The sequence below is a fragment of the Vicugna pacos genome, unplaced genomic scaffold (assembly GCF_048564905.1).
Source record: "Vicugna pacos unplaced genomic scaffold, VicPac4 scaffold_131, whole genome shotgun sequence".
Classification (NCBI taxonomy): Eukaryota; Metazoa; Chordata; class Mammalia; order Artiodactyla; family Camelidae; genus Vicugna; species Vicugna pacos.
In genome coordinates this window covers 88906-114373 of record NW_027328811.1, presented here as the reverse complement: position 1 = coordinate 114373, position 25468 = coordinate 88906, and the positions used below count along the sequence as shown (strand labels likewise).

At 40.1% G+C, this 25468-nt stretch overlaps 1 protein-coding gene across 1 annotated transcript in view; it reads left to right on the top strand.

Annotated features, from left to right (window-relative positions):
* The first annotated feature begins 2258 nt into the window (after positions 1-2258).
* LOC140695078 (trafficking protein particle complex subunit 9-like) overlaps positions 2259-25468 on the top strand; it is a 72870-nt gene continuing 49660 nt past the window's right edge. Inside the window, exons 1-4 of the mRNA XM_072958004.1 lie at positions 2259-2569; positions 2847-2967; positions 9608-9734; positions 21706-21832. Coding sequence (XP_072814105.1) covers positions 2518-2569; positions 2847-2967; positions 9608-9734; positions 21706-21720 — 315 coding nt within the window. The 5' untranslated portion in view covers positions 2259-2517 and the 3' untranslated portion in view covers positions 21721-21832. The remainder of the gene's footprint in view (positions 2570-2846; positions 2968-9607; positions 9735-21705; positions 21833-25468) is intronic.

Sequence of the window (25468 nt, the reverse complement as noted above, 5' to 3'; positions counted from 1 at the left end):
AAAGATACCTTACTTTTTAAATTTCTTATTCTAACAGGTATATTCGTTGTACAGAATTTAGAAAATAAGGATAAACACAATTATAACTTAAAAATGGCCTCTAATCTCACCTGGAGATACAGTTGTAAGGTTTGAAATTGAGAATTACAAGTCCTCTCAAACTGTTCTTCTATTTCAAGTACGGTTTGGTTACTGAGATCCTCGAATTCCCATATGAATTGTAGCAGCAGATAGTCAGTTTCTGCAGAGGAACTCACTGGGATTGTGATCGAGTCCACGTTGAATATATGGATCGCTCTGGGGAGCACTGCCATCCCAAGAATGCTGTCATTTGATTCAGGAATGTGCGTGGTGTGTCTGTCCATGTATTTAGGTATTCTTTAATTTTTTTCAGCATTGCATAGAGTTTACATTGGATTATTTTACTATATATTTTGCCTTTATACTGAGGACAAGTGTGCAAGGTACCGGGATCAGAAGTGTATTGGAGCTCCGCAGCTTGCTGCCACCATGGACGCTGTGCTCTTGCTTCGCCCACTGTACAATGTTGCACAAAATAGGACCTAAGTAACTCTCTCTTGAAAGAATGATTATATGATTGCTGGATGATGCTTGAGAGTCCTTGTGATGATGTCTTTTTCCCAGAATTTCCCCTCTTCTTTACTATGCCCTTTCCCTTCCTTTCCTCCAGCCTGTGTTTCAGCCTGCCTGTGGCATTGATTTTCCTTGTCTGTGGACTCTTCCTTTCACTAGTTCGTGATAATGTTACATGTGAGATGTGGAAACTTGCTAGATGTCAAGAAAGAGGAAATCCATTGCATTCTAGTTTTTTTAGAGTGTGCTATTGTATTATCGATTGAAATGAAATCAGGCTGACCCATTGAGCCATCCCCTGAGCTCTTTTTGCCTTCCTACAGGTGATACTGCTCTCGTTGCTGCATGTGCCCTTCCCCCAGACTTGGTTTTGGGGTTGAGTAAGTCACCGTCACTGGAGCCCTCTCTTTAAATGATGAAGAGAACATTTGCTCTTTCTCCCTGTTTGGGGACTTGGATGAGATGAGGCAACAGATAAAGAATGGAGCCCCACCTCATTCTGACCCCCGCTCTTTCCGTTCCTTTCTCCAGGGGAAGAGTACAATTCAAAAATATAAAGATTGTGAACTAATGAGATAGACAAGACAACCGATCATTTATTAAATACCCTTTCATGCCAGAAACAAATGTATTATACACACAAAAAGCACATAAAATACGGTAGTACTGTGGTTACAAACGTGGGTCCGAGTTCGAGTCCTGGTCTGGAGTGACAAGTCCTGTGAGATGGAGAATTGGTAGGTCGGCTTAGCCTCTCTTGGACTTGTTTTCTGTCCTGCAGAGATGGGGCTCGCTAGGCGTCCCTCCCCCGTAGAGGTGCTGAGGGGTGTAAAAGACACGTGTAGGCAGACCGAGCACAGCTGCTCTTTCCTCGTAAGTGCAGGATAGCATCGCTTTTGCGGTGATGGCTTTATGACTGCACCCTGTAGACTCTCAGTGCTCCAAAGGGATGCCTTGCAGATTGGAGATGGGATTCTCACTTCTGTATATACCCAAGGATTGTGTTATTGGGCCTTGCTAATTTGACTCTATTCTTTAGAAAGTACATAATGTAGATATATTTTTCAAACATGCATGATTTTTTCTTTTATTATTTAGAGTTCTACCCTCTCATCTCTTGGTGTGACTTTTCATGGAATCCAGGAAACAGTCCTAAGCAACCTGCCTCTTCACACTTCTCCGTGGTGGTTTCCTTCCCTGACTAGAAGAGGGTTTTGCATAGGTAATTTTGATTGCTCCCCTTCTCTTGGAGACTCTCTGTTTTTCTGCCCATCTCTCACCTGTCCATCTGTCCATTTCTCTACCCACTCATTCTTCTGACTTGTTTCAATAAGCATTTCAGGCAGCTTACAGAAGAACAGGTACCAAATAAACAGGTGAGAAAATGGGGCCAAGTTCATACAGTGAGGCTAGGAGTTGAGCCTGTGTGAGAGTTGCCAGCGTGAGACACACGCCTCTGCCTTGTGACTTATAAGATAGACAACATCAATGTGCCTGAAGCTCCCAGCAGACACAGGGAAACAGGGTTTGTGGGAGATGCTCATTGGCTGTGAAATAAATAAGTGGCTTAGTAGAAGCCCAGCCTTTCCAAGTACTAAGGCTTAGGAGAATATTTTAGTGTCTTCCAAAATCAGATTATTGCATCTTTTCTTTTTCAGAGTTTTATGTATAGTTGGTTTACATTCTATACCTGGAAATTTCTCCAAAACTTCTGCCCACGTGAGTCCCATGACTCGGGAATGGGGTGGTTCTGCTCATTGACGGGTGTTGGCCAGAAACGGAAAATGACAGCCTCAAAGGAGCCTGGGATTTATCAGTTATGTTTTGTCAGTGCTGTAGATTTCAGAAAATGCTTTCACCTTTTCTTTCCATCTGAGGCAGCAGCGCGCTCTCTTACCAGCATCAGGAGCTCAGGGCCACGGGATGGTGGGGGCTGACTGCACTGCCGTCAAGACAGCTGAGCTAGTCACTGCAGGTGTGGTTCTTTTACATACTGCAGTTCATGCTCTTTACTAGAATGTTTCAACAGGGAGTTAATTAACTGAGTTAATTAACATTTTATAAATATGATGCTTTGTTGAAAAGACAGTCATAGGCAGAATATAAGTTGTGATCACTTTAAAAATGGTTTCATTACTGAAGTTTCAGTAGGAAAGATCCAGTTTATCTTATTTCCGCCTCTCTTTAAAAGTAACAAAGAAACAAGACAGAAAAAGCAGAGGATGATTTCTGTTCTTCCTCTCGGCTTGCAGGTGCCCTCACCTCCAGTGGCATCCATCCAGACACCAGCACTGACACTGGCCGTGCTCAGAACTGCCTCAGCCCTGAAGACACATCTGACAAATGGAAGGGGGCCGCGCCCTGTTACAGCAGGTGCTCTCACTTTGTGGGTCCTTATGTAACTGCGCGGTGTTATTCAGGATCGCCCTTTCTACACTTTGTGACGCTGCTGCGGTGTCTCCTAGTTATTTGTTTCTGTAAGTACTCGTGTAATTTTCCAATGTGTGGTACTAGACATCTAAAAATGCATTTTTCAGATGAAAAATAGTGTGTATTTAATATAAATGTATGAAAAAAGGGTCAAATGGATCTATCCTGGTGCCAGTACTCAGAGATAATAATTAACACATTAACATCTATTTTCTGTTCTTTTCATCAGTGTGTATTACCTCTGTCATAAAAACCAGCGAGCAATGTGTGCCTGTATACTGTGTGGAGACCTCCATTTTCCATTCGGCTTATTACACATTTTTCTACAATATTCTATCTCCCCTGGCATGATTTTTAATGACTAGTATAGCATTCTGTCTTGTGGAGTCCTCGTCCATTTTACTTTGGACTTAAATAAACTTTTAAATTCCAAGTATACTTAACTGAAATTCTGAAAAGAGATCTGTTGTGGTACCGAAAGTCCCCTACATCCCTTCCCCTTTTTTCCTGAGAGTAAAAACTGCTGACAATGTGGAGTATATATTTCATGACCTTTATGCCTATGTCATATAAATAAACACATACATACACGTATATGAGAAATCTATGTCTATGTGTGTGTATATATGCTTTATTGAAAAATAAGGCCATACTATATGTTTTCTGCAGCTCGGTTTATTCACTCAGGTATATATCACAGACGTCCTCTCTCTCCAGACTCACCCGGTCCTTTCAGATAGAGTAGAGGGTTTTCCTGATATGCAGGTTTGGTCTCTTGTGTAAGGACACCTTTCGTGGGAGCGTACTGTGGACAAGGCCTTGGACCACGCCGAAACACCGGAACTTTAGTGCCCACAGCTCACCGTGATTTACCGCATCATTGTCTTGATGGTGGACACTTAAGTTTTCTCCATTTTCCACTGTCAGAAAGGGTGTTTGACTGGCATACTTCTTATACAAACATTCCTGTGATCTTGTATGAGTATTATTTTCGTTAAGTTTTCTGGAAATTTAGTCCTTGGATGTGACAACTACATAAATCACAGGCTCCTTTCAAGTGAATCTAGAAATTCCTTCTCCTGTGGGGCATGAAAAGATGTAGAATAACTTATGTAACCAATTCTCTATCGCTGGATATGATTTCACTTCAGCTTTTCTTCTCACCATTGTAAACAGTGCTGTGTAAATGCTCTGATAAGTACATCTTTTTGAACTGAATTTTTCTAAATGAAACGATTCCAAAATGTGGAGTTCAGCCTGTGTGTACACACGTTTTTCAGAGTTTACATATCCATTGACATGTCATCCTCCAAAAGATCGCTCACAGTTTGTTCTCTCAAAGATGGACACTAGCTAGAATATCTTTTAAAAATATGTGCCAATATGATGAGCAAAAGTACTTTTTCATTGTTTTAATTTGCACTTGATGACCAGTGAGGTATTGAGCATTTTTCACTCATTAGCCATCTGACTTTTAAAAAGTGAATGATCTCTTTTGTCCTTTGCACACATTTAAGTGAGGCAGCTTCTTGTTGCTTTGTGACAGCTCTATGTATATTATGAACATTAACCCCTTGTCTTCATCAACATGTATCAGAGAGCTTTTCCTTGTCATATTTTGCCTTTCATTTTGTTCAGTAGGTTCATTTTTGTTGTGGCCCAAAATAATCTTAAGATTGTAAATGTCTTCTTTTTGGGTTTTATTCCTGATATTATTCTTAGAAATACTTTCTTATAATGGTATAAATTTCTTCTGTAGGTTTTTTTAATCTCTAAGATGGAGATGATGATGGTACTTGTTATAGTGAAGAGAAGTTGAATTAATATGAGCAAAGAATTATATTCGCTGTTATTAGTACTTTCTAATATTCACATCACATTCTGTAATTTTTCTTGCGGTCATTATGACTGGAATAGAATTTGTTTTTTCCAGGGGATTCTCTGATTGTCCCAAGACAATTATTGAATTCCTACTTTGCTTTTTAACTTGAAATCCCACCTGTAAAGAATACTTATGTACACTAGAGTCTCTTTTTGAGCTCATGGTTTATTTTTATCAATCTTACTTTCTTACACTAGCACTATATCTTACATATTGTAAACATTTATTTAATATCTGACAGTGCGATTTTTTGATTCTCTTTTCGATCCCAAATTTTCTTGGTTAGTATTATGACTTTATTATTCCTGAAGAATTCTAATATAATTTTTCAAGTTAAAAAAAAAAAGAAGTGCTGTCGTGGGATTTTTTAGTACTTTTGAATTATCTTTAGGAGAACGTACATTTTTACAAAACTGCTTTCCTCCATACAAAATGTTGATGTCTCTACTTTCACACCTCTTACTTTACCCCACAGTACAGTCCTGTACTTCCACCATGTACAACATGGGCATTATTTTTGAGTTTATTCCAGATTATTGTTGATGTTTTTGTTAATTATTTAAGTCAGAATTTTTTGCTATTGTATATTTTAACTGTTAAAACTGACACCTAGGAAGGCAGATTCGGTTTGTAAATACTCACTTTGTAACTTCTCATTTAAAATTGTAAGTATTAAGTACTTGTTACAGAATCCTTTCTTTTCTGTTTTTAAAAATTTGTTTCCAAGATTCTCAAAATGGTCATAGCAAAGTAGTATAGGTGGGGACAGAGATGGAGAGAGGTAGTGTGGCTCATGTACAAACTGTGAGCACTTTCATGGCTGCGTTTACGCTGGAAAAGCCGCTGAAGAGTCCAGGATAAAACGGGTGGCTTTGTATGCAGTTGAAAGCCAGCTTTCTTGCCTGGTGAAGCCTGGTGGGCGTGACAGGTAGATGATCAAGGTCGAATGGAGGTTATTGGCTGCACAGAGCGCTGTGTCTGAGAACTGGAGAATATCGCCATGGGAAATGCTTGGTGCCAGGAACAAAGCAGAGGAGCTGGGGACCCTGTGTGTTAAGGAATTTCCAGCCCTCGGAGTGGGAAGATCAGACTCTGCATTCAGATCTGAGTTTGAATTCATCTTCTTTAGTTTACTTGTCCTCTGACTTTGGTCAAGCTATATACCCTCTTTCACTTCCTGTTTTCTTATCTCTCAAAATAGGAGAATTACAGCCTGCTGCTAGATTGTTTGATCAGGTTAAGTAATTAGTGTCTATAAGATGCCACGTACAGTCACAAGCTCAGTGAGAAATGGGCTGTCACCTGTTCTTCTGCAACTCAGTGCTTGACAAGACATGTGGGAAAGCCAGTCCCTAATTTGTGTGTGATGCAAGTAGGAACAAAATTAATGTCTTGCCTTTCCCTAGCAGTATACTTACAGCTTTGCTTCATTTACTTCTTTCCTCCTTTCCTTTCCCCTTTCCCATCCTCCACCAAAAGATCCTGAGACTCTCTCAGAATAGTAGATTCAAATTACTTTAAAGGTTGGCTCATCCTCATGAAATGATAGTAACATAAAAAAAATCTGTGCACATCCCACAATACATTGTATTTGATTTACACACACACGTGTGCACACATACACACACACAATCAGGCTACCTTCCACTTGCAGAGGGATAAGGACCACTTTTTCTGAGTTTTCACTCACTGAGCTTGAGAACAATGTCTCTTACACAGACTTTCACCAGGCTTCGTGCATGGTGTTTTTAATTGAATTTCGGCTTTGTGGCCATAGATATAGTCTCCTAATAGAAGAGAGAAAGTGGAGACATAGACATTCCGCTGAGATATTGGTGTCATCATATTTTAGTTGGAAAGGACTTAAGACAGCATAGAGTCGTAATATTATATGGGTGAGAATCCATGATGTTGTAACTTGGACAAGAACATGGACCTTCTGCCGTCTTGTCCACAAAGGTGAAGAGGCAACTGGGCAGGGGATGGTAGGGATCCTTCTTGCTTGAGTTCCATGTTCTTGCTAGTTTTCATTGCTCAGTTGCCTTTAGTTTATGTCCATGAGGCCTCTCATGGGAAGGTCACTCTGTCCTGATAGATTGAGTTTCTTATCAGCAAAAAGCTCTGGACCCACTCATATTTCCCAGAGTTTTCTGCTGACCTGCTGACACTTTATATAATTGAGACCTAAGAAACTACTGAATATAAAATCCTTATTGTTATTGTTTGCCCTCGAGTTCCATAGGAAGGGGTGCTGTCTCAGGCTGTCTAAAGCCAGATCTGAACAAAGATAGGGTGACAGGCTGTGCTGCTGGTCCTCCACAGTTGAAGGGGATTTCCAACTTAGCTTTATATTCAAGGCAGATGAGTTCAAATCTTGCCTTTACCAGTTATTATCTTTGTGAATTTGGGGAGAAACTGTACTTTTTTGTGTCCAAATTTGTTTATCTGTAAGTAAGTTCAGTATTTATTTTAAGGTTTCTGTTTTAGAATTGAATGAGCTAATACTCTCATTTATACCTAAAATAGTGATCTCATGGTTCTATGCTGGTGCCTTGGTAGTTGATTACTAAGGGACTCCGCAGTGAGATTGGGGGTGGGGGACCCTGGATAATAGAGCTTATATTCCAGGATATGCTTGTAAAAGACTGGATGTGCAGTGGATTTTTAGTAAATATCTACTCCTTTCCTAATCTGCATTGATTGTGTATATATCTTTATACTAATATATGAACAATTTTTATTGCAATTTAAATATCTTTGTAGTATTTACAATATCTAGTTATAAAAATACGTGAAATAAAAAGATTTGAATTTATTTTCTTTTCAATAAGCAAAACAAAATAAAATAGAAAAGAAAAAAGTTTTGAAGGAGTAGAAATAATTTTATTTCTGTGGAATCAATTCCTTGTAATAGGTTTTTTGTTCATGTTGTTAAAAAGCATATAAAATTGATAGGTGGTGAAATACTGGAAATGAGGAAACAGTGGAGACATACTACCTCTAAGGCAGTCAATTTGTTACCAAGTCCAAACTCGTTCTGCTTGCTGCATGACAGGCCGATTAATCGGGAGATGAGATGTTGGAGTAAGGAAAAGAGACTTTATTTGTAAAGCTGGCAGACCCAGAAAATGGCATATTGTTATCCAGTAGAACTCTCTTCCCCAGGGCAGAATTCAGTCTCCTTTTATACTAAAAAGTGGCGGGGATGTGGCTGGTTGTTGCAAACTTCTTGCTGTATGAATTGTTTGTCCTTGAAATCCTTTGTTCCTGCAGCTGTCCATGTGGGTCAAATTATGGTGCCCCTGTAAAACCTCCAAAAAAAAGAAAGGTTATTCACTATTTTACAACTTGCCATCTATACATAAGTGTAGAAGAGCAAATATCCTTAAAGATCAGAGCCCGGAGAATAGACCCTCCTGGATATTTCAGGCTAAAGGCAACTTTCTTTTACAAAAGGTGCAGAGATAGCAAGTCTGAGCCTAGAAAACAAGGTACAGGATTAAAGCCAAATGAACACATCTAACATGGAGTGAAATTTGTTCTTTCTATTACAATTTCTTTTTCTCCCTCATAAATAATTTTAGTAAGAAACATGAGCAATTTTTTTATTTTTGCTTCTTAATAAAGGACTACAACTACAATTTAGTGAGCAGGGATGCTGTGCGTGCCTTGGTGTCACAGCAAACTCTTGTTGGTGGTGCAACATGCCTGATGCCCCATGAATGTTGGTGAGGGTCCCCCTAACCAGGGGCTCTATTCAGGAACCACCATATGCGCGTTGACCTCTGGCACCTCTTTTTCAGCTGCAGGAAATTTTTTCAGATTCTATGATAGAAAAATCACTCCAGCTAGGGATAATCAGGGAATAAAGGAAGAGGAAAAGGGCTTGAAGTAGAGTAGAAGAGAAAGACAGAAGCTCAGGGAGCCTGGGGGCTTGGCAGCACTGCCTCGGGAGGGAGAGGAGCAGAGGTGTGGATGGGACCGGCTACGGAACCAGCTCCTGCAGCTTTCCCTGCACCCAAGCCACACAGCTTTTAATAGGGCCCAGGACTCTCTCCTGGCTGGATGTCACCCTGGGCAGAACCTTGAGAATCGAAGGTAAGGGGTGGGCAGCACTCACCTAGGGGGTCACTGAGGACTTTGGTCAAGTCCACATTGACTTTTCCAGTCAAGTGCCTTCACCTGTTCTTTATCTCAGGATCTGAGAAGCAGGAGCAAGGAACTCAGGGAGAGATCCAGGAAGATATCTGACTGTGTTAAGAGACGACAGTCACAGTGACACTGGGAGCGAAGACACTTGCAGCAAAGTAAAATAACTTCACAACTATTGCATCAGAGCTGCATGTGTGACAGAGCCTAAGCCTGTCTCAGAGTGCAGGGGACAAGCGGAATGGAATGGTAAAATTAACACTGACAATTGAAATTTTGTTAAATAGCCTGCTACTTTTAATTTTATCACTTCAATGTATGCAGGTGTATTTCTATGAGCATTTATAGGTTCACACAACCCCACCAGCCCCTCTTGCCCCCATGGGGGATGGGATTTCTCAAGCACAGTGCCCCTCCTGCTTGCTTGGGCCACGCTGCGGGTCCTCACCTGGGGCCAGACTGCTACAGTACACTGAGTCCCCGAGGCACGGCCTGGGATACATGACAGGAACAACTGTGCTCTTGGCTGAGGGCCTCCATTTCCCCCTGCAGTGTAAGAATGCCGGTGACTCAGTTAGAAGCATGCATCCAAGCCGTCCTTCCGTGTCATCACCATCTAGAAGCGGTGCCTGAATCTTCTGAATTTCTGCAGAATGTGGTTTACAATCACCTTGAACAAGTGAGTGTGTGTCCTCTTTCAAGTGGAGGAGTTACTGCCGTTTTCCTGGAACTTACTCATCACTAGTCCATCTGATTTTTCTGTGCTAGGATTCAGTATGGCCTGCTAATAACTCTGCAGTCAGATCTAGAAACCCTGATGAAGAGGATTATTTATTTTCTTTCTTTATATGATAGTATTTTACTTTCAAATTTCTGAGTTTTCAGTTCTTGGAGGAATTTTTTCGGGGGTTGGAGAAACAACTTTGCTCTTACCATCTTTGTGACCTGTTGCTATATGCGTCTCACCTGTCTTCTGTCACTTGTGAGGCGGTTCTATTTTTGACCCTGTCCGGGTTGTTCATATTTTAAAACATAAAATCTGTAAAAGTACAGTCCCTTTTACTCCGAAGACATTCCACAAATACTCCTTTAATCTGGGTATGGTTTTAAGAAGACACAATAATTAGAATATATACTTGCAGGTTGCCAGTGCAAAATCCCCAAATTAATAGTCAAGCTCAACATCTAAAATCTTTCTAATCTACCATGGATTTGTATGGATAAGTGAAGTAGTTTGCTAAGAACTCAATCCTCCCAAGCTGATGCTCTGCCAGATGGTGGAGCCGAGGGACGAGGGTGTGTCCTGCCCTTCCTGAGCTGACAGTTTCATGGCAAAGACCTTCACCAGGTGAAGAAATTGAAGTTTCTTCTAAGAACAGTGGGTCTGAAATGAGTCCAAAAGAGTGGGAGAGACACAATCACATTTGTCTCAAGTAGGGGAGAGTGGCTGTGGGGCCACTTGGGAGACTCATGAGTCCAGGTGGGCAGTGTTGTTGGCTTCCACTTGAGCGGTGGGACGGTCAGTGGGTAAAAGCGAACAGATTGAAGGCATGTTTAGATGGTAAAGAGGAAAGGATCAATGATTTCTGTGAAGGTAGCATGGAGTAAGGCCCAGGTTTCTGGGTGGATTAATGAGTTAAATAATGGTCCTGCTGTGTTCTGAGGAGGGAAAGCAGCAGAGGGAGTTCTGGGGGAAAACTGATGAGTTCAGCTGTGGGTAAAGTGAAAGGCTGTTAGATGTGTGGTCTGGGAGCTCTGGTGAGAGCCAGTAGTGAGTAGGGGGCGGGGAGAGAGACTTTCAAATCATTTTGTCTTGTGAAAATACATACAAGAATGAGTAATGACACAACCCCTGTATATTCTGGATTTAAAACCCAGTAACATTTTGCTATATTGACTGCAGGGGTTCTTAATTTTTTAATAGAAATAAAATAAATAGAAACAAAATAGTGGAGTTAATGAATATCTTAGAGTTGATGTGTGTCCTTGTATGTATTTTCATACCTCATCTGTTTATAACCATAATCTACAAAAAGTTAACTTGCTTAGCATTAGAGTTAAACAGAGGGACGTGACACACTCTGTTGGTGGTTGAAGGTGATTTCTTGGGCAAATTATGTAGCCTCTCTGTGCCTTAGTTGCATCTTCTGTGACTGCCCCCGTGCCCTCATCACAGCTGATTTCCTAGACTAGATGTTGGGAGGGAGGCTGCTGAAGGGAGTAAGAGGTGGCAACTGCTAGGGTCACTGAAGAGAGAGACAAAAACAGATTAAAGCCGAGAAACTGAGTGCTAATACCCTCAAAGGAGAAAGAATCCCTTAGTTTTTTGAGCCACTTAGCCTAAGAGAAAGAAAATCATGTGGATCCAAAGCTCCTGAGCATATGAGTATTGTGGGTGGGAGGGTTTCATCAGAAAAGGGTTGAGAAAAGGCCTTTTGGTTTCCCTTTACGTTTCCAGTAAGGATGAGGTGCAGAAGAAAAACCACCCGTTTCACAGTTGAAGGTGCTGTTTTGTGCGAAACTGACCGAAGGTTGGAAACCATTCATCAGTGGTGCTGGCAAAAGAAGAGACTTCTGGATTGGGTGGGGCACTTGCTGTGACTTCCAGGTGACCTGCTGGCTGGGGGCTGTGAGGCGGGCAGTAGGTTTGCAGTGTGACCTGGGTATAATCCCTGGCATTGAGGCTGCTGATCTGACTAGCAGAGCTGGGCAGACACCGTCCTAACGGGGCTGCTCGGGATGAGGCCTGGGACACCTGCCATGCTGAGGGCGAGAGGAGAGCTCCCCTGAGGTTGTGTCCCTGTGAAGATTAGAAACGTCCTCCTGCAGGGGAGGAAGAGCCTCTGAGCAGCGGGCCGGATGCACAGGCAAGACCAGCCTGAGCACGGAGATTTCAGGAAGCCGGAATTCATACAGGCCCGAACAGCCTTGTTCCTGAGAAACTGGAGGGAAAAGATGCTGCAAATGCAGGCTAAGTTCAGACACTATTGTGTGTCATGAGTGATAGGAAAAGACTGTTCAGGCAGCCACGAGAGAACCCTGTGGTTGTCCCAGTTGGGCGTCACACAGGAGGGAGGAGCAGAGTTATATACTTTGCCACTTATTAGCTGTGTGACTTTGAGCAATATCACCCCACTTCTCTCTATATATATCTACATCTGTAAAGAGACACAGTGACAAGCTCGTGTCATCAGAATGCTTTGTTTAGCTCTGATCCCCTTTGTCCAGTCCTGTCAGTGCTGCCCTGCAAGGTTCTGCAGCGGCTGCTCTTGCCCTGTGATGGGAGGGCATAAAAGGGCATTGTAGCACCCGAGGGCAGAAAGGGGTTGCTTTAAAAGCAGACATGTAGCCTCCTGCAGCTGCAGACCTGCAGGCAGTTTGGTTCATGGTCGTGGAGAGGACTTTGGAGGCCTTAGCGTCGTCTTGAGACTTGTTTTCCCTTGGGGACCTGATTTGCCTTTGCAGATTAATGTTGAAGATTTGGGCTTCTGGCAAAGCTGTTTTCAGAGATGGGTATATACGTAAAATATCATATAAAATAAAATGATTTATTTAACGTGTGCGACTTTGCAGCTGTTGGGAAGAGCTGTGTTGGCCTGGTCTCCACGGTGGACACCAAGGGTCAGCAGAGCGTGCGGGAGGGAAGGCAGCCTGCAGTGCTTCTGCGGGGGGTTCTCCCCAGCATGGTGCTCTGCTGAGTTGACTCTTCTCTGAGTTTGGTTGCCAGAGGAGCAGACAGCAAAGTAATGAGTTCTGGAGGGATTGTATAATGACAGGAAGAAATAGGAACCTGGAGATTTTCTGGACTAAAACACACTTTTGGTTCCTGATTCAGTGTGTTCCATTACAGAATTGATGAGTTGTGTCTATTCTGGGACTTCATTGAAATAAACGTTCACCCTAAATGTTAAGGGATTTGGTTTATTTGGCTGGAGGACTCGAGCCGGGATGACAGCCTCTCAGATCACTCTGAGGGACTGCTCCCAAGAGGTAGGGGAGGAGCTAGGATAAATAGAATCTTTACAACAAAGATCAGGTAATTGGAACAATAAAATATTGCTTGTTATCTAAAGAAAACCAGATATCTCAAGTTCAAGTATTTACTGCTTTTCTATGTATGGTGGGAAGCAAACATTTGGGTCATTGAATTCATTCCTTTGGCAAGCCCCTGGCTATCTAGGGCCAGTATCCTGTCCTTTCTTACTCTGAGTCTGCTCAGAGGGCACCACTGTGAGTGGCTGAGAGGCCGGGCTGTAGGCATGTACTCGCTGGGGTTTGGCAGCAGCCGCTGATGACTCGGATTCAGCATTCTTTGTTTACTGTCATGGTTGCAGTATTTTCATGCACATTGTAGTATTTTCATTCACAGTGTTCCCCCTTGGTCCTAAATTCGACCAATATTTTGAGAGAAATTTCATGACCAATTTTGTCCCACATTGCTAGGATGGCTCATTCCTAGTTCAGGTGAAGAATCTTCTGAGTTGCCATTCAAGGTGTTAGTTTTTTTTATCAGGCCCTGTTGATACTAAAAGTTCTCTGGATCACCTGTCTTACTACTCTATTATGATCCAGGAAGTGTTTAACCTTCTTTGCTCATTCCCATACCTAGAATCACACTATTATATTTATTTTATTCAGGGTTATAAATTTTATCTGTTTCTTCAAGATGTTTAGCCATCATCAATCTTGTGGGCCTAGTTACACATTGGGAAATGTAATAGACAACAATTTTATAAAATAGACAGGATATAAGTAATACAGCTAGTAACGTTAATAAAGTCACGAGTAAGAATTTAATAGTCGAGAAGTTGTATTTTTGGGTTAAAATTTTGCTTGTGTTTCTGAGTTTGATCCTATGAGAAAGTTCATATTTATGGTCAGGGTCAGAGCAGGTATTAATTGGCCAGTTGAAATCTCCCACCTTGTAAGATCAACAGTGGCCTAAACAGAACTATAATTTCTTTTTAGAATAATGTTTCTGAGGGCTACCTAGTTAGAGCCTTGGAGTAGGGAAACCCACCAAGGTAACACAGAAGTACTAGACATAGGTAATTTATCATAAACTTAACAATTGGAGTAGTTCATAATCAAAGGTTGGAGAAATTATCAAAGTAATTGGTATACAGTCCTGGTCCGGTGTCTTGGGTCAGCAGTCTAGCTCAGATGTCGTCTTCTTCTCATCCTGGTATGGAAGCTTTTTCTCCATTTGGGCATTGTTTTAAGGTGAGCAGCGCTCTATAAGCCAGTGCACTGCAGGGGCTGTTTCAGATAGGAAATGAATCCGAGACTCCGTTTCCTTCAGCTTTGGTGTGTATGGTCTAGTTAAGAGTATCTGAAAAAGGGTCTTTCCATTCAGGTTGGAGACAGTTCTTTAAGTCATGCCTGTTGCAGTATGTATAATCCCCTGGCTGCAGGTCATGGGGCATTGGAATTTTACCCAAGGATAGATTACTGAGCTTCAGAATCAAACCTAGAGTATTCTTTTCATAATTCAATTAAACTGTACAGCAGTGTGACATAACAGCAAGGAATGATCTGGGAAGTGTCTTAGTAAATATGGACCTCAATTAACAAAACTAGAATTTAATATCCACTAAAATATAATTTTTTTCTCTCTAAAGTTACCCTCAGTTTTCTCAAATATAGCCAAATCAAGATTAATTTCTTTACAAATTAAATCTGATTATTTGATCATATAGGCTTTTTAAATTGACTGTGTTGGAAGTTTTAATACGGAGTCTCAGGGTAGAATGTTAATAAGGTTTTCTAAGGCCAAGAAAGCCACGTCAAGGCTTTTCATGGATTTTTGCCTTACAGATTTAGGTAAATTCTTTTCTCTTTAAAATCCTTAAAATACCTTTATACTCCTATATCTCTTAGGAGATGATCTCCCTAATTTGTCTGATAGAGCCACTGGGGACCTAAGTATTTTTAGTCTTTTGAGGGATCAGATAGAGAGAAAAGATAACTGTTCCAAGTCTGTATACATAGTTATAATTTATCAAATTGCTGTGAACCATAACTAGCTTAAGGAGAAGAGATTCTTTATGTCTGGGAAACAGGTTAAAAGGCAGTAGTATTTCAAACAATATCAAAAATTATAACCATATTCAGCTGGTTAATCAGTCCCATGTAACTAATTCTTTTAATGAGAGTTTTCATTAGAACTTTAAAATGTCTTACCCAGTTTAGTTCAGTGCTGTAGTTTGAAATTTATTAGAAATCAGTAAATCTCCTTGAAGAGAAAGCATTTTGCAAAACCATCAGAAGAAAACAATTAACTGTCTATAAATGACAAAAGATTTAAAAGCATGGTTAAACACCGTTACACTATAATCAATAAAGAAACCTGTTCACTATACCCATAATTATCACTGGTAACATTTCAGATATACCAGAATTTTAGGGAGTCCATATAATTTCTACAATACCTATATTAATAATATTTCTCATTCAATATAACCTTAGAAGTTTTATGATTCATTTGACAATTCCATGTTATTTAAAATGCCAAATGAAACTTTATAGTTAAAAATCTCTCTTTGGGATGTTTCAGGGGCCTTCTGTAGCATCCCAAACTTAACTGGAGATTAAAAGAATTTTAATTAATTAAATTAATTTTTATTTAATTAATTAGAATTTTATATTTGGGGAGCTTTTTGAAAGATTTCAGAACACTTGATCAGATAAACATATAGATCACTGTAATGTAGTACTAATTCATTAACAAGAAAATATGTCAAATGTAAAGGCAGAACAGATCAGCTAAGTGGTATAAGAAGTTTTACAATCTGTTACTGAAGGTGGATTAATATTTTAAGAAAATTTTTTCCTCTTAACAGAGAGAAAACCAAATCTAATCTTGTTCCAGCTAACTTCTAAGATTCATTTACGTTGCCCAATTTGATTCTAAACTTAGCCAATTCTGACCACGTACAAAACTTTCCTCAGGGTTCCTTTTCCACAAGCCTTCCACAGCTTTCTATACTTATATTAGTGTGTCCCTTATTTTGTCTTCCATTCAGAGGTAACCAGCTTCAGGAGAAAGTCACTATTTTTCATTAACAAAGTATTATTCCATTCTTACATCTTCCTTTACGCATTTATATTACTTTCCTAGGATACTGAGATCATTCCCTTACTAATAGAGACTATTTCTGTGTGACACCAACCATTTATTAATATTTCTAAACACCTTTAGTTTCACTGTAAGAGGAAGTTAAATGTTAAGTAATTCATATTTCAATCTTATTTTATCTGAAAATGGCATAGATATTTAATAAAATCTTGTCATTTAACTTAATTTAGCACAACTCTAGAATTTAAAGATATCAAACATTTAGAGATTATTTTAAGCATACATTTTAAAAATATATTTTAAATATTTACCCAAAGCTCTCATCTCATTTGCATTTAATTTACTTAAAATTTTACCACAGCACATTACTCTTATTTTTTTTTTGACAAATCTGCAACAGATATAACAGGATCTTATTTGACTTTCATTAAACCTAGGTACAGTAAAGGTATTATAGTTAAGATGGATGATTTTAAAGATGTCTACATTTATTAGAACATACTTAAACTAAACAATATCAAATATTACCTTAATATTGAATATTTTCCAATTCACATGACACTGAAAGTCAATTTGTTAAGTTTTTATTTTAAAAATACTTAATTTTTAAGCTCTTATATTTTTACATCAATTAAGCAGAGCTCTTTGACTTCGAAATTTTTTTTTTTTAGCAGTAGAAATATCTCACTTCTATAATCTGTATGCAGGCTTATAAACAGACAAAAGCTAGAGATCTCATAGCTTCACTTTAAAACTTACTTATATTTATAATAATAGTTGGAGTAAGCTGAATTTGCTTGCTCAAATCACTAAGGCTTACTATTTATGAAACAGATAATTAAGATTTCCTCACAAAGTCTGAAGGACCCGTCAGAGTTCTGAGTTCTAAAATGCCAAAAATTTCATGGCCTCAAGTTTTATTTCGTTGAGCTAATTAGGCTCAGTCCTAGGTCACTGTTTGTTGTATTTATATTTCTGATCTGCAAGACAAAGACACTCTCTTCCAGGTCCCCAGATAAATGCTCTGTCACCCAGACCCAATTTTATCTCCTTAATTGGCATTTTTGTATCAGTGAGAAGAGCTGTAAACAAAGAATTCCATGTTTTAAAACTAAGGTTTTCTTTATTTTGTCTTCCAAAGCTTGCATAAGACATTTATTAAGGTCTCTTTTCCTTGAGTTATAAGTTAAACCCAGGGTAAACCTATATTTTTTTTTTTAGCTACTCAAATTACTTTTTAGATTTACGTTATATTGGACGTCTCAAGTAACTATATTGGTTTCCTTTAATTTGTTCAATTAATATTTTCAGAGGGATAGACATGTGCCCAGCCTTATAATACCAAGAAGGGGAAGCGTTTTTCCACTGAAACATATCTATCCCACAACATAAGCAAAAGGTTTATATAAAGACCATCTAAATATACCAATTTCACAAACTTTTATCTCAATTTTATTAAATCTTATACCTTTAATTTTTATATTTATTAAGTTTAATCAATAATTCTTATTTCTAGAAGGAGTGACAGAAACCTTTTTTTTGTGGGTGTACATTGTATATAATTTTATAGAAGTCTCTAGGATGCCCAAGTTTCAGCCAAAGAGCTTAGGCCCTTCTCGATTTTTAATTTCATTAATTGGTCTGTTGTCCCAATCCTTGATCAAGTATTTCAGTCTACATATAAATATATTTTAAACTGTGGTAAATAAAACGGACTTGTTTGAACTTTAATGTTGGGGGGGAGTAGGTGAACTCTTTGGCCCTTTTTTTTTAACTTTACGTAGTGTAGTATCAAAACCCTGTATGTAAATCCAAAAATGTCCATTTTATTGATCTCATTCAAAATAACCATATAAAAATATTTATCCTTTTGGGATAAGCCACTTATCTGTTTTTTTGACATTTTTACAATCCTTTTTCCAGTTATTCAACCTAATTAACATTAATTATACTAAGTTTTTATTAGCATCTCTAGAAACATTTATCAGAAAGGAAAAACAAAAATGTAGCTTTTCAAACCAGTTATATTTTTATATCTGAGTTCTTAGGTTAACCATTAGATATATTTTTCTGCATTTAAACTTTATTTTAATAGGTACCAATAAAACAGCCGTTTATAATGAGATCTCTTTAAACTTTCACCAATTAAAAAGTTTTTCCAAATTAAAAAATCCATCATATGGCCATCAATTTATATATATATAAATAAATATATATATACATATATATATATATATATATATATATATATATATATATATATATATATATATAGTGATTTTAAACCAATAAGATGAAGAGGCCCTTCCACATGAGAGTCGGGGTGTTGCCTAAATAAAATTCAAAGGTTTACTCTCCAAAAGCTTAAAGCCTTCGTGGTCCAGGCTGATGCAACAAAGTTTAAGATGGCAAAATATCTGAAAATTGGTACAATCAAAGAATTGCTTAGAATCCCAATTTATTTGCGTGGCCACCGTATGTACACAATACTTGAACTTTTGTATGGCAGAGTCCAAGGTTTCCTTTAAAAACTAAACTAAACATATATATACTTACATGCACACACTTAAAACATCCAGAGAAAGATAAAACGTTTACATTTCAAGGACACAGGAAGAGAAATCCAAGTTCCCACTAAAGGGGATTTTGTTTTTATAAGTTCAGAATGCCAAAAAATGTTTTTATCAGGCCTGGTTATTTCCAGAGTGAGTTTTTTTTTTTTTATTCCCGATTAATGTTGTAAGTTTTGTATGTACATAAATCTGGCTGGGGTTTTACTTGGAGACTGGCAATCTGTCATTTCTTTTTCTTTTCTTTTCTGTTCTTTATTTTTTTTTTGAAAGTTCTATTCCCCATTGTAAGGTCGGGTTCTCAGAATAAATTTGCTAGTAAGATTTCCCACAGGGACAACTCTGTGGCATGAAGTCTTTGTGTCTACCACTCCTGGAAGATTCCCTGTCACCCGAGAATGCTGTTACCAGCCAGGAGGATGGTCCAAAATTTGGAGTTGAAAGTTTCCTCATAAGAGTTTTACTTTTATCCTGAAAAATTCAATGGAGGTAACCAAATTGAGGAAAACATTAGACCAGCCTCTTACCTAACCACTCAGTCCTGAACCCAGTGTCTTTCAACTTGGACCCACTCGGGATGTCTCCACTGGGTGGGTAATTCACCTCAGTTTCTTTCAACTGGAGGGCCACGTACCTGGATACACCGCCAGATAAAACTTAGGATCATCAACCAATATGTGAGATCTGAGAACCAGGAGAGACTCAGCCAAATTCATCTGGACCCCCCGAGGAGGCGGATGAGCACAAAGGGCCACTGCTGGTACCAAGGCTCTGGTTACTTGGAGAGTTCAGGTGGAGAGAAATCTGCTGTGGTGCTTCATGGTGTCCAAAACTGTTGACTGAAATAAACGTGCAGCCTAAAAGTTAAGAGTTATGTTTCATTTGGCGGGAGGACTCGAGCCAGGATGACCGTCTCTCAGAACTCTCTGAGGGACTGCTCCCAAGAGGTTGAGGAAGAGCTAGGATATATAGGAGCTTTACAACAAAGACCAGGTTGTTGGAACAATAAAAGATTACTTGTTATCTAAAGAAAGCCAGGTATCTCAAGTTCAAGAATTTAGTGATTTTGTATGAATGGGAGGAAGCAAATATTAGGACTCACTGAATTCATTTTTTAGACAAGCACCTAGCTATCTCGGGCCAGTAGCCCGTCCTTTCTTATTCTGAGTCTGCTCAGAGGGCACCATTGTGAGTTGCTGCAGTGGCTGGGCTGCAAGCCTGTCCTCGCCGGGGAGTGGCGGAAGCCTTTAATGACTTGGTATCAGTATTCTTTGTTTACTGACATGGTTGCAGTATTCTCATTCACATTGTAGTATTTTCGTTCACAGACCGAATATGGATAATCTGCAAACTTGGAAAGCAACCGAGATGGAATTACTGCAGATACCTTCTGCTTTAATAAGCCGTGTGCAAACATAAACACGGAGGAAGCATACACTTGGATTTGGAGGTGTAGGAAAGGGATCCTGCACATTGCAGGAGAACGCAATGCAGAATTCCTTAAGTCCAACTTTCTTTACTGTAGTGGTTTCTGAGAACAGTTTATGGTAATTAAACAACATTGACAAACGGTGGCACACATTGCTTTTAAGAGATGGCCGGCTGCAAACTTTTATATTGGACAGGTGGAATTCATAGGCAAGTGGTCAGGTGGATGGGAGAGAGATGGAGCCAAGGCCTGGGCCCAGATTCCGGTTTAAATTGCCATTTCTTCACCATAGGGCCTTGGAATAGAATGCATACTCTCAACCTGTTGGTGAATCTGTGAAATGGGCATGATAATATTCATTTCTTCCTGGGATTGTTGTAAGATCTAAAGAGTATTATAGCACACATGAAGCATTTAACACCCTGGCACTTAGCAGTGTTCACTGTGTGGGGCCGCCCCGCTTAGCGTGCGTCAGAGCTGTAAAGGCAGCATTTGTCTGTTGAGGATGCACTTGTAGCCCCTTGGCTAGGTTGTGAATCTGTTGATTTCCTTTAATACTTGTAACTCTGTGTGACATGGGCAGTTATTTTCATGGACAGATGAGGAATCTCAGGGTAAAGAAGACTGTGTAATTTGCCCAAGGTCAGACCATAATTTTGGGTGCAGGGGCCTCAGTTCAGCATGGGCCCCTGGGCCTTCTGCTCTCTCCGTTCAGCACCAGAGCCAGATATGGAGTTGGCTGTTTCCCTGCCCAGAATATCCGGCAGGACCCAAGACACACCTGGCCCTGTGCTGCTTGAGCAAAAACTCCGGAGGAGAGGGAGTTACAAAAGTGATAAACATAAAAACAGACGACAGCAAACTGTGATCAGCTCTGAGAAGGAAAGGAACACGTCTCGCCGTGCAGAGCTGGGAGCTTTCCCGTCTGGGCTGCTCTGGGGGTGTTCATCTCAGCTAAACAAGTTCTGCTGTTGCAGCAAGGCAGGAAGGCAGGGCGCATGTGGGCAGGTAGACAGGGCCTCATTGATCGTACTCATTCCCCATTAAGCGGCAGCTTTCACGGGCACTTACCTAGTAAACATTGGCCATAATCTTCACGCAATTTGCTTGGTAGTTTTATTGACCCCAGCTTTGAGATGAGGTCATTGAAGCTGGGGAGTTTGTTGCATGCCCGTGATTACCTTGCAAATACCCCCACTGGTCTTTCAACCTAGACTGGTGTGGCTGTCATGCCCCATCCCTGTGAATGGCATCGTGTAGCTTCTCCCAAGTGGCCCAAATGACTGACATTGATATGCTTAATTCGTAGGAAATGGTATGTGGCAATAAGAGAAAAAGATAGTAAGAAATTGTTTGGAAAACAAGAAAAAAACCTATTCTTCCCCAGCTGGGGGAGCGTAACCTGTATCACCCACCCTAATCACTGCCTGTCACCTCCTCCCTGAGGATTCTGTGTTCAGAAGCCACTCTGAGCCTTGGGAGAACATTTTTCCTCATGACACTTTTGACTAGGACCCGCGACATCTCTGTCCCTGGTTAACACTCTCTTCAAAGCCGTTTAAATTTTTTGCAGGTTCCTCCACTCTGATGTAAGAATACCCTGTATAACTTCTTGATGCAGCTCCTTAATGAAGATCTTGTGATGGAAACCTAGCCAAAACTGGGATGTATGCACATAGTGACTGCAACTTCAGCACATTGTGAGTTCATAATCAGAGGGGTGGGTGACTCAGGAAAGGCTTTTTTAAGGTAACAAGGGGAAAGTGAAAGGACGCTTGCTGTGTGAGAAAGAAACATCTCGGTCACAGCCAGCAAGACACCTGTGTTCATGATGGGGTGTGGCGAGTGCAGAGTTCTCACAAAGAAAGAAGTGATGTGATGGGAGGGAGGACAGTTGGGTAATTTATTGGGGAGGAAAAAAGTGGGCTGAACATTTCCTGGTTGAACAAGAGGATTGTGACATGACGTGCTTGTATTTTGGAGAGAAGGGTTTTGTGGGGACAGGCCTAGGAGTACGCTGTATGGCTGGGGAGTCAGCACAACAGAGAAACACAGAGAACCGGGCAGACCCCAAGGCCCAAGCTGGGGGAGAGGCTGCCCGCAAATTGGAACCCTGGAAGCTGGTTCTGTCCCTTAGCTGGGGCCTCAGACGTCACTTCACAGCCCAGTCCTGTTGATACAAGAATAAAAAACGTTGGGCATGAGAAGGGCTGTGTCCCAGGCTTTCGTTGAGCCCCTGGGATGTGCCCCACCAGATTTTGTTCTTTGACTTCATGCAGTAAAGAATTCAAGAGCAAGCCAGTGTTGAGTAAAGGTATATATATTCAGACAGATACATTGAAATGCAAGAGAAACGTCACGAGGTGTGGGGGTTTCATGCACAGATTAGAAGTAGGTACACACCCCACAGACAGAAGGTCTGTCTTCTCCAAAGAGGGACAGAGAGTGGTGACCGCGAGGTGGCGCTGTGTTGCTTGTTTTCTTGGGCTTGGTGGTTTCATATGCTAATAAGTAGAAGGACCAGCCTTAGGGCAAGGGGCTAGGATTCCCAGGGAGTTGGCCATTTCCCACCCTTTGACCTTTTGTGGCTATCATTGGGACTGCCATGGTGCCTGGGGCATGTTATTCACCAGGTTACTATTACAATGGATGTTTACTGAAGCTCAAGATCTGCTAGAAGTTAAATCTCTTCATCCTGAGCCTCAAGGCCTATTGGGGGTTGAATCCTTCACCATTTTGATGTCAATTGCTGCGGCCTTCCTTGAATGGCTGTGCTCTTCCCCCTTCCATCCTGTATCACTGTGATGACACAAAGACAGCAAAGGCCGGGCCCTAACCGTGCTCCTGCATTTAACGGCAGGAGGTGTGGTGTGGGCTTATGATGACTCTGAGTGGTGAGAAGGATGTTTCAGATTTTCCCACGTGAGACATGGCGACTTACCAGCAGCCTCCCCAGATTTATCTCACAGGCATTATCGCTTGTGTTGTTATGGAAACAAAAGGCCAGCCAAGAAATAAGAATCACACAGAGGGTTGGAGTACTGAGATTTATTACGCTGGCGGGCTCAGAGGGGTTTCTTTTCCAAAGCTCTGAGCACCTCCAAGACGTGCACATGAGGTTTTATAGGGTTAATTACAAGTATGGGGCTAATACCCAATAAGGCTCAAACAACAAAAAGCAAGGAATCAGTACACTGAAGCTTATCAATTTGGAACAGATCACGTTACTGACAACTGTTGACCTTGGATTTTCGGGTTAGCTTATTAGCCCAGTAAACTGACACTAAACTTCAGATTTACCAGGTAGCCCAGCAAAACTTAGATCAGGAAACCGAAACTTATCACACTTTGATTTGTGACTTAGCTTTTTAGGCCAGCTGTGGTTTTCCTTCAGTGTCACTTATCTTTTGAATTTTTCTTTTTTTCTTTTTTTTAATATTTAATCCAAATTTAATATCAGGGTTCTTTGGGAAAGAAATTTCTCTTTTTCTTTTCTTTGGTGATCTTTTAGGGGGGCAGTTAATTAGATGTATTTACCTGTTAGTGGAAGCCCTGGGGCTTCAACCCAGGACCCCGTGCACGCTAAGCACACGCTCTACCACCCGCCCCATCATCTTTTCTTTTTGGTTTCGCTGCCAAGAATCCTACAGCTGAATTTCTAGTCAGCCTTAACCCCTTCCCTGACTTCATGGAATCCATTTTTATGAGTTTACTTCCCCCTGGTTTCATTTAAGTATTGAATCTCCATTTTCTCTTCACTCTCCGTTTTGCCTTTTGTTGTTATGGTTGTTAAGCTGTGTTTAACAGAATTGTTTAAATTCTCTTTTAGCAAGAGGCTGAATGTAAATAAATATGTAAGCAAACAGCACAATTAAATGCTTTTATACATTCTGAGCTGTTTAGTAGTAACTTAAAAACCGAATTGAATATTAAAGTGATAGCATTTTAAAAATATTTTTTAATTTTTCATAAAAATATAGCTGATTTAAAATATGATATTAGTTTCAGGTGTACAATAGATGCTCCATTTATAGTTACTGTAAAACATTGTCTGTATTCCCTGTGTTGTAAGATACATCCCTCTAGCGTGTTTACATTACATGTTGCAGTTTGTATAAGAAAGTTGGGTAACGCAGAGTCTGGAACGTGGCTGTGTATGACTCAGGTTCACGCTCACCCTGCCTGTCAGAGCTCAGGCCTTCACTCCTTTCTGCAGGGGAGCGAGTGGAGGCAGCTCTCATCAGCGCTGTCACCACCCTCTGAGTGGCAGTGACAGCAGTGACTGTGTGTGGACGTGCAAATTGTTTTTCCAAGAGCTTTATATGCGTTTCTGCATTTAATAATTAAAGCCCTCCTGTGAGGAAGCGTTTTAAGTTTTTAATGCATAATACATTTTATTTTGATATTGATAGATTTCAAACCTCTGGAAAATTTACAGGAGTAGTACAATAAACGCTTAGATACAGTTCACTTTAAAGGGCACTATTTGGCTTTCTGTGTCTGGCTTATTTTAGCATAAAGTTTCAAGGTTCATCCATAATTGTAGCCTGAATCAGTACTTTATTCTTTTTGCTTGATAATATCCTTTTCCTTTTTTTTTCGTTTTTGGTCTATTTAAAAATATTTTCATTGAAGTCTTGTTAGTTTATAATTTTGTGTTAGTTTCTTGTGTACAGCACAACACTTCAGCTAAATAGGAACCTACCTGTATTCATTTTCATCCTCTTTTTAAACATAAGTTACTATAAGATATTAAATATATTCTCCTGTGCTATACAGTATAAACTTGCTGTTTATTCTTTACATACTCAGTATCTGCAAATCTTGAACTCCCAGTTTATTCCTTCCCACACCCTCTCCCCACTGGTAACCATAGTTTGGTTTCTATGTCTCTGTGTCTGTTTCTGTTCTGTAGATAAGTTTATTTTTTTGTTTCTTTCTTTTTTTTTTTTTAGATTCCACATGTGAGCAATCTCATATGGTATTTTCCTTTCTCTTTCTGGCTTACTTCACTTAGAATGACATTCTCCAGGTCCATTGATGTTGCTGCCAATGTCATTATTTTATTATTATTTTATGGCTGAATAGTAGTCTATTGGACAAATATGCTACAACCTCTTTATCCAGTCATCTCTCAGTGGACATTTCGGTTGCTTCCATGTCTTGATATTATAAATAGTGCTGCTGTGTACATTGGGGTGTAGGTGTCTTTTTCAATTAGGGTTCCTTCTGGATATATGCCAAGGAGTGGGATTGCTGGGTCATCTGGGAGGTCAATTTTATGTCTTTAGAGGAACATCTATACACTTTTCCACAATGGCTCCACCAAACTGTAT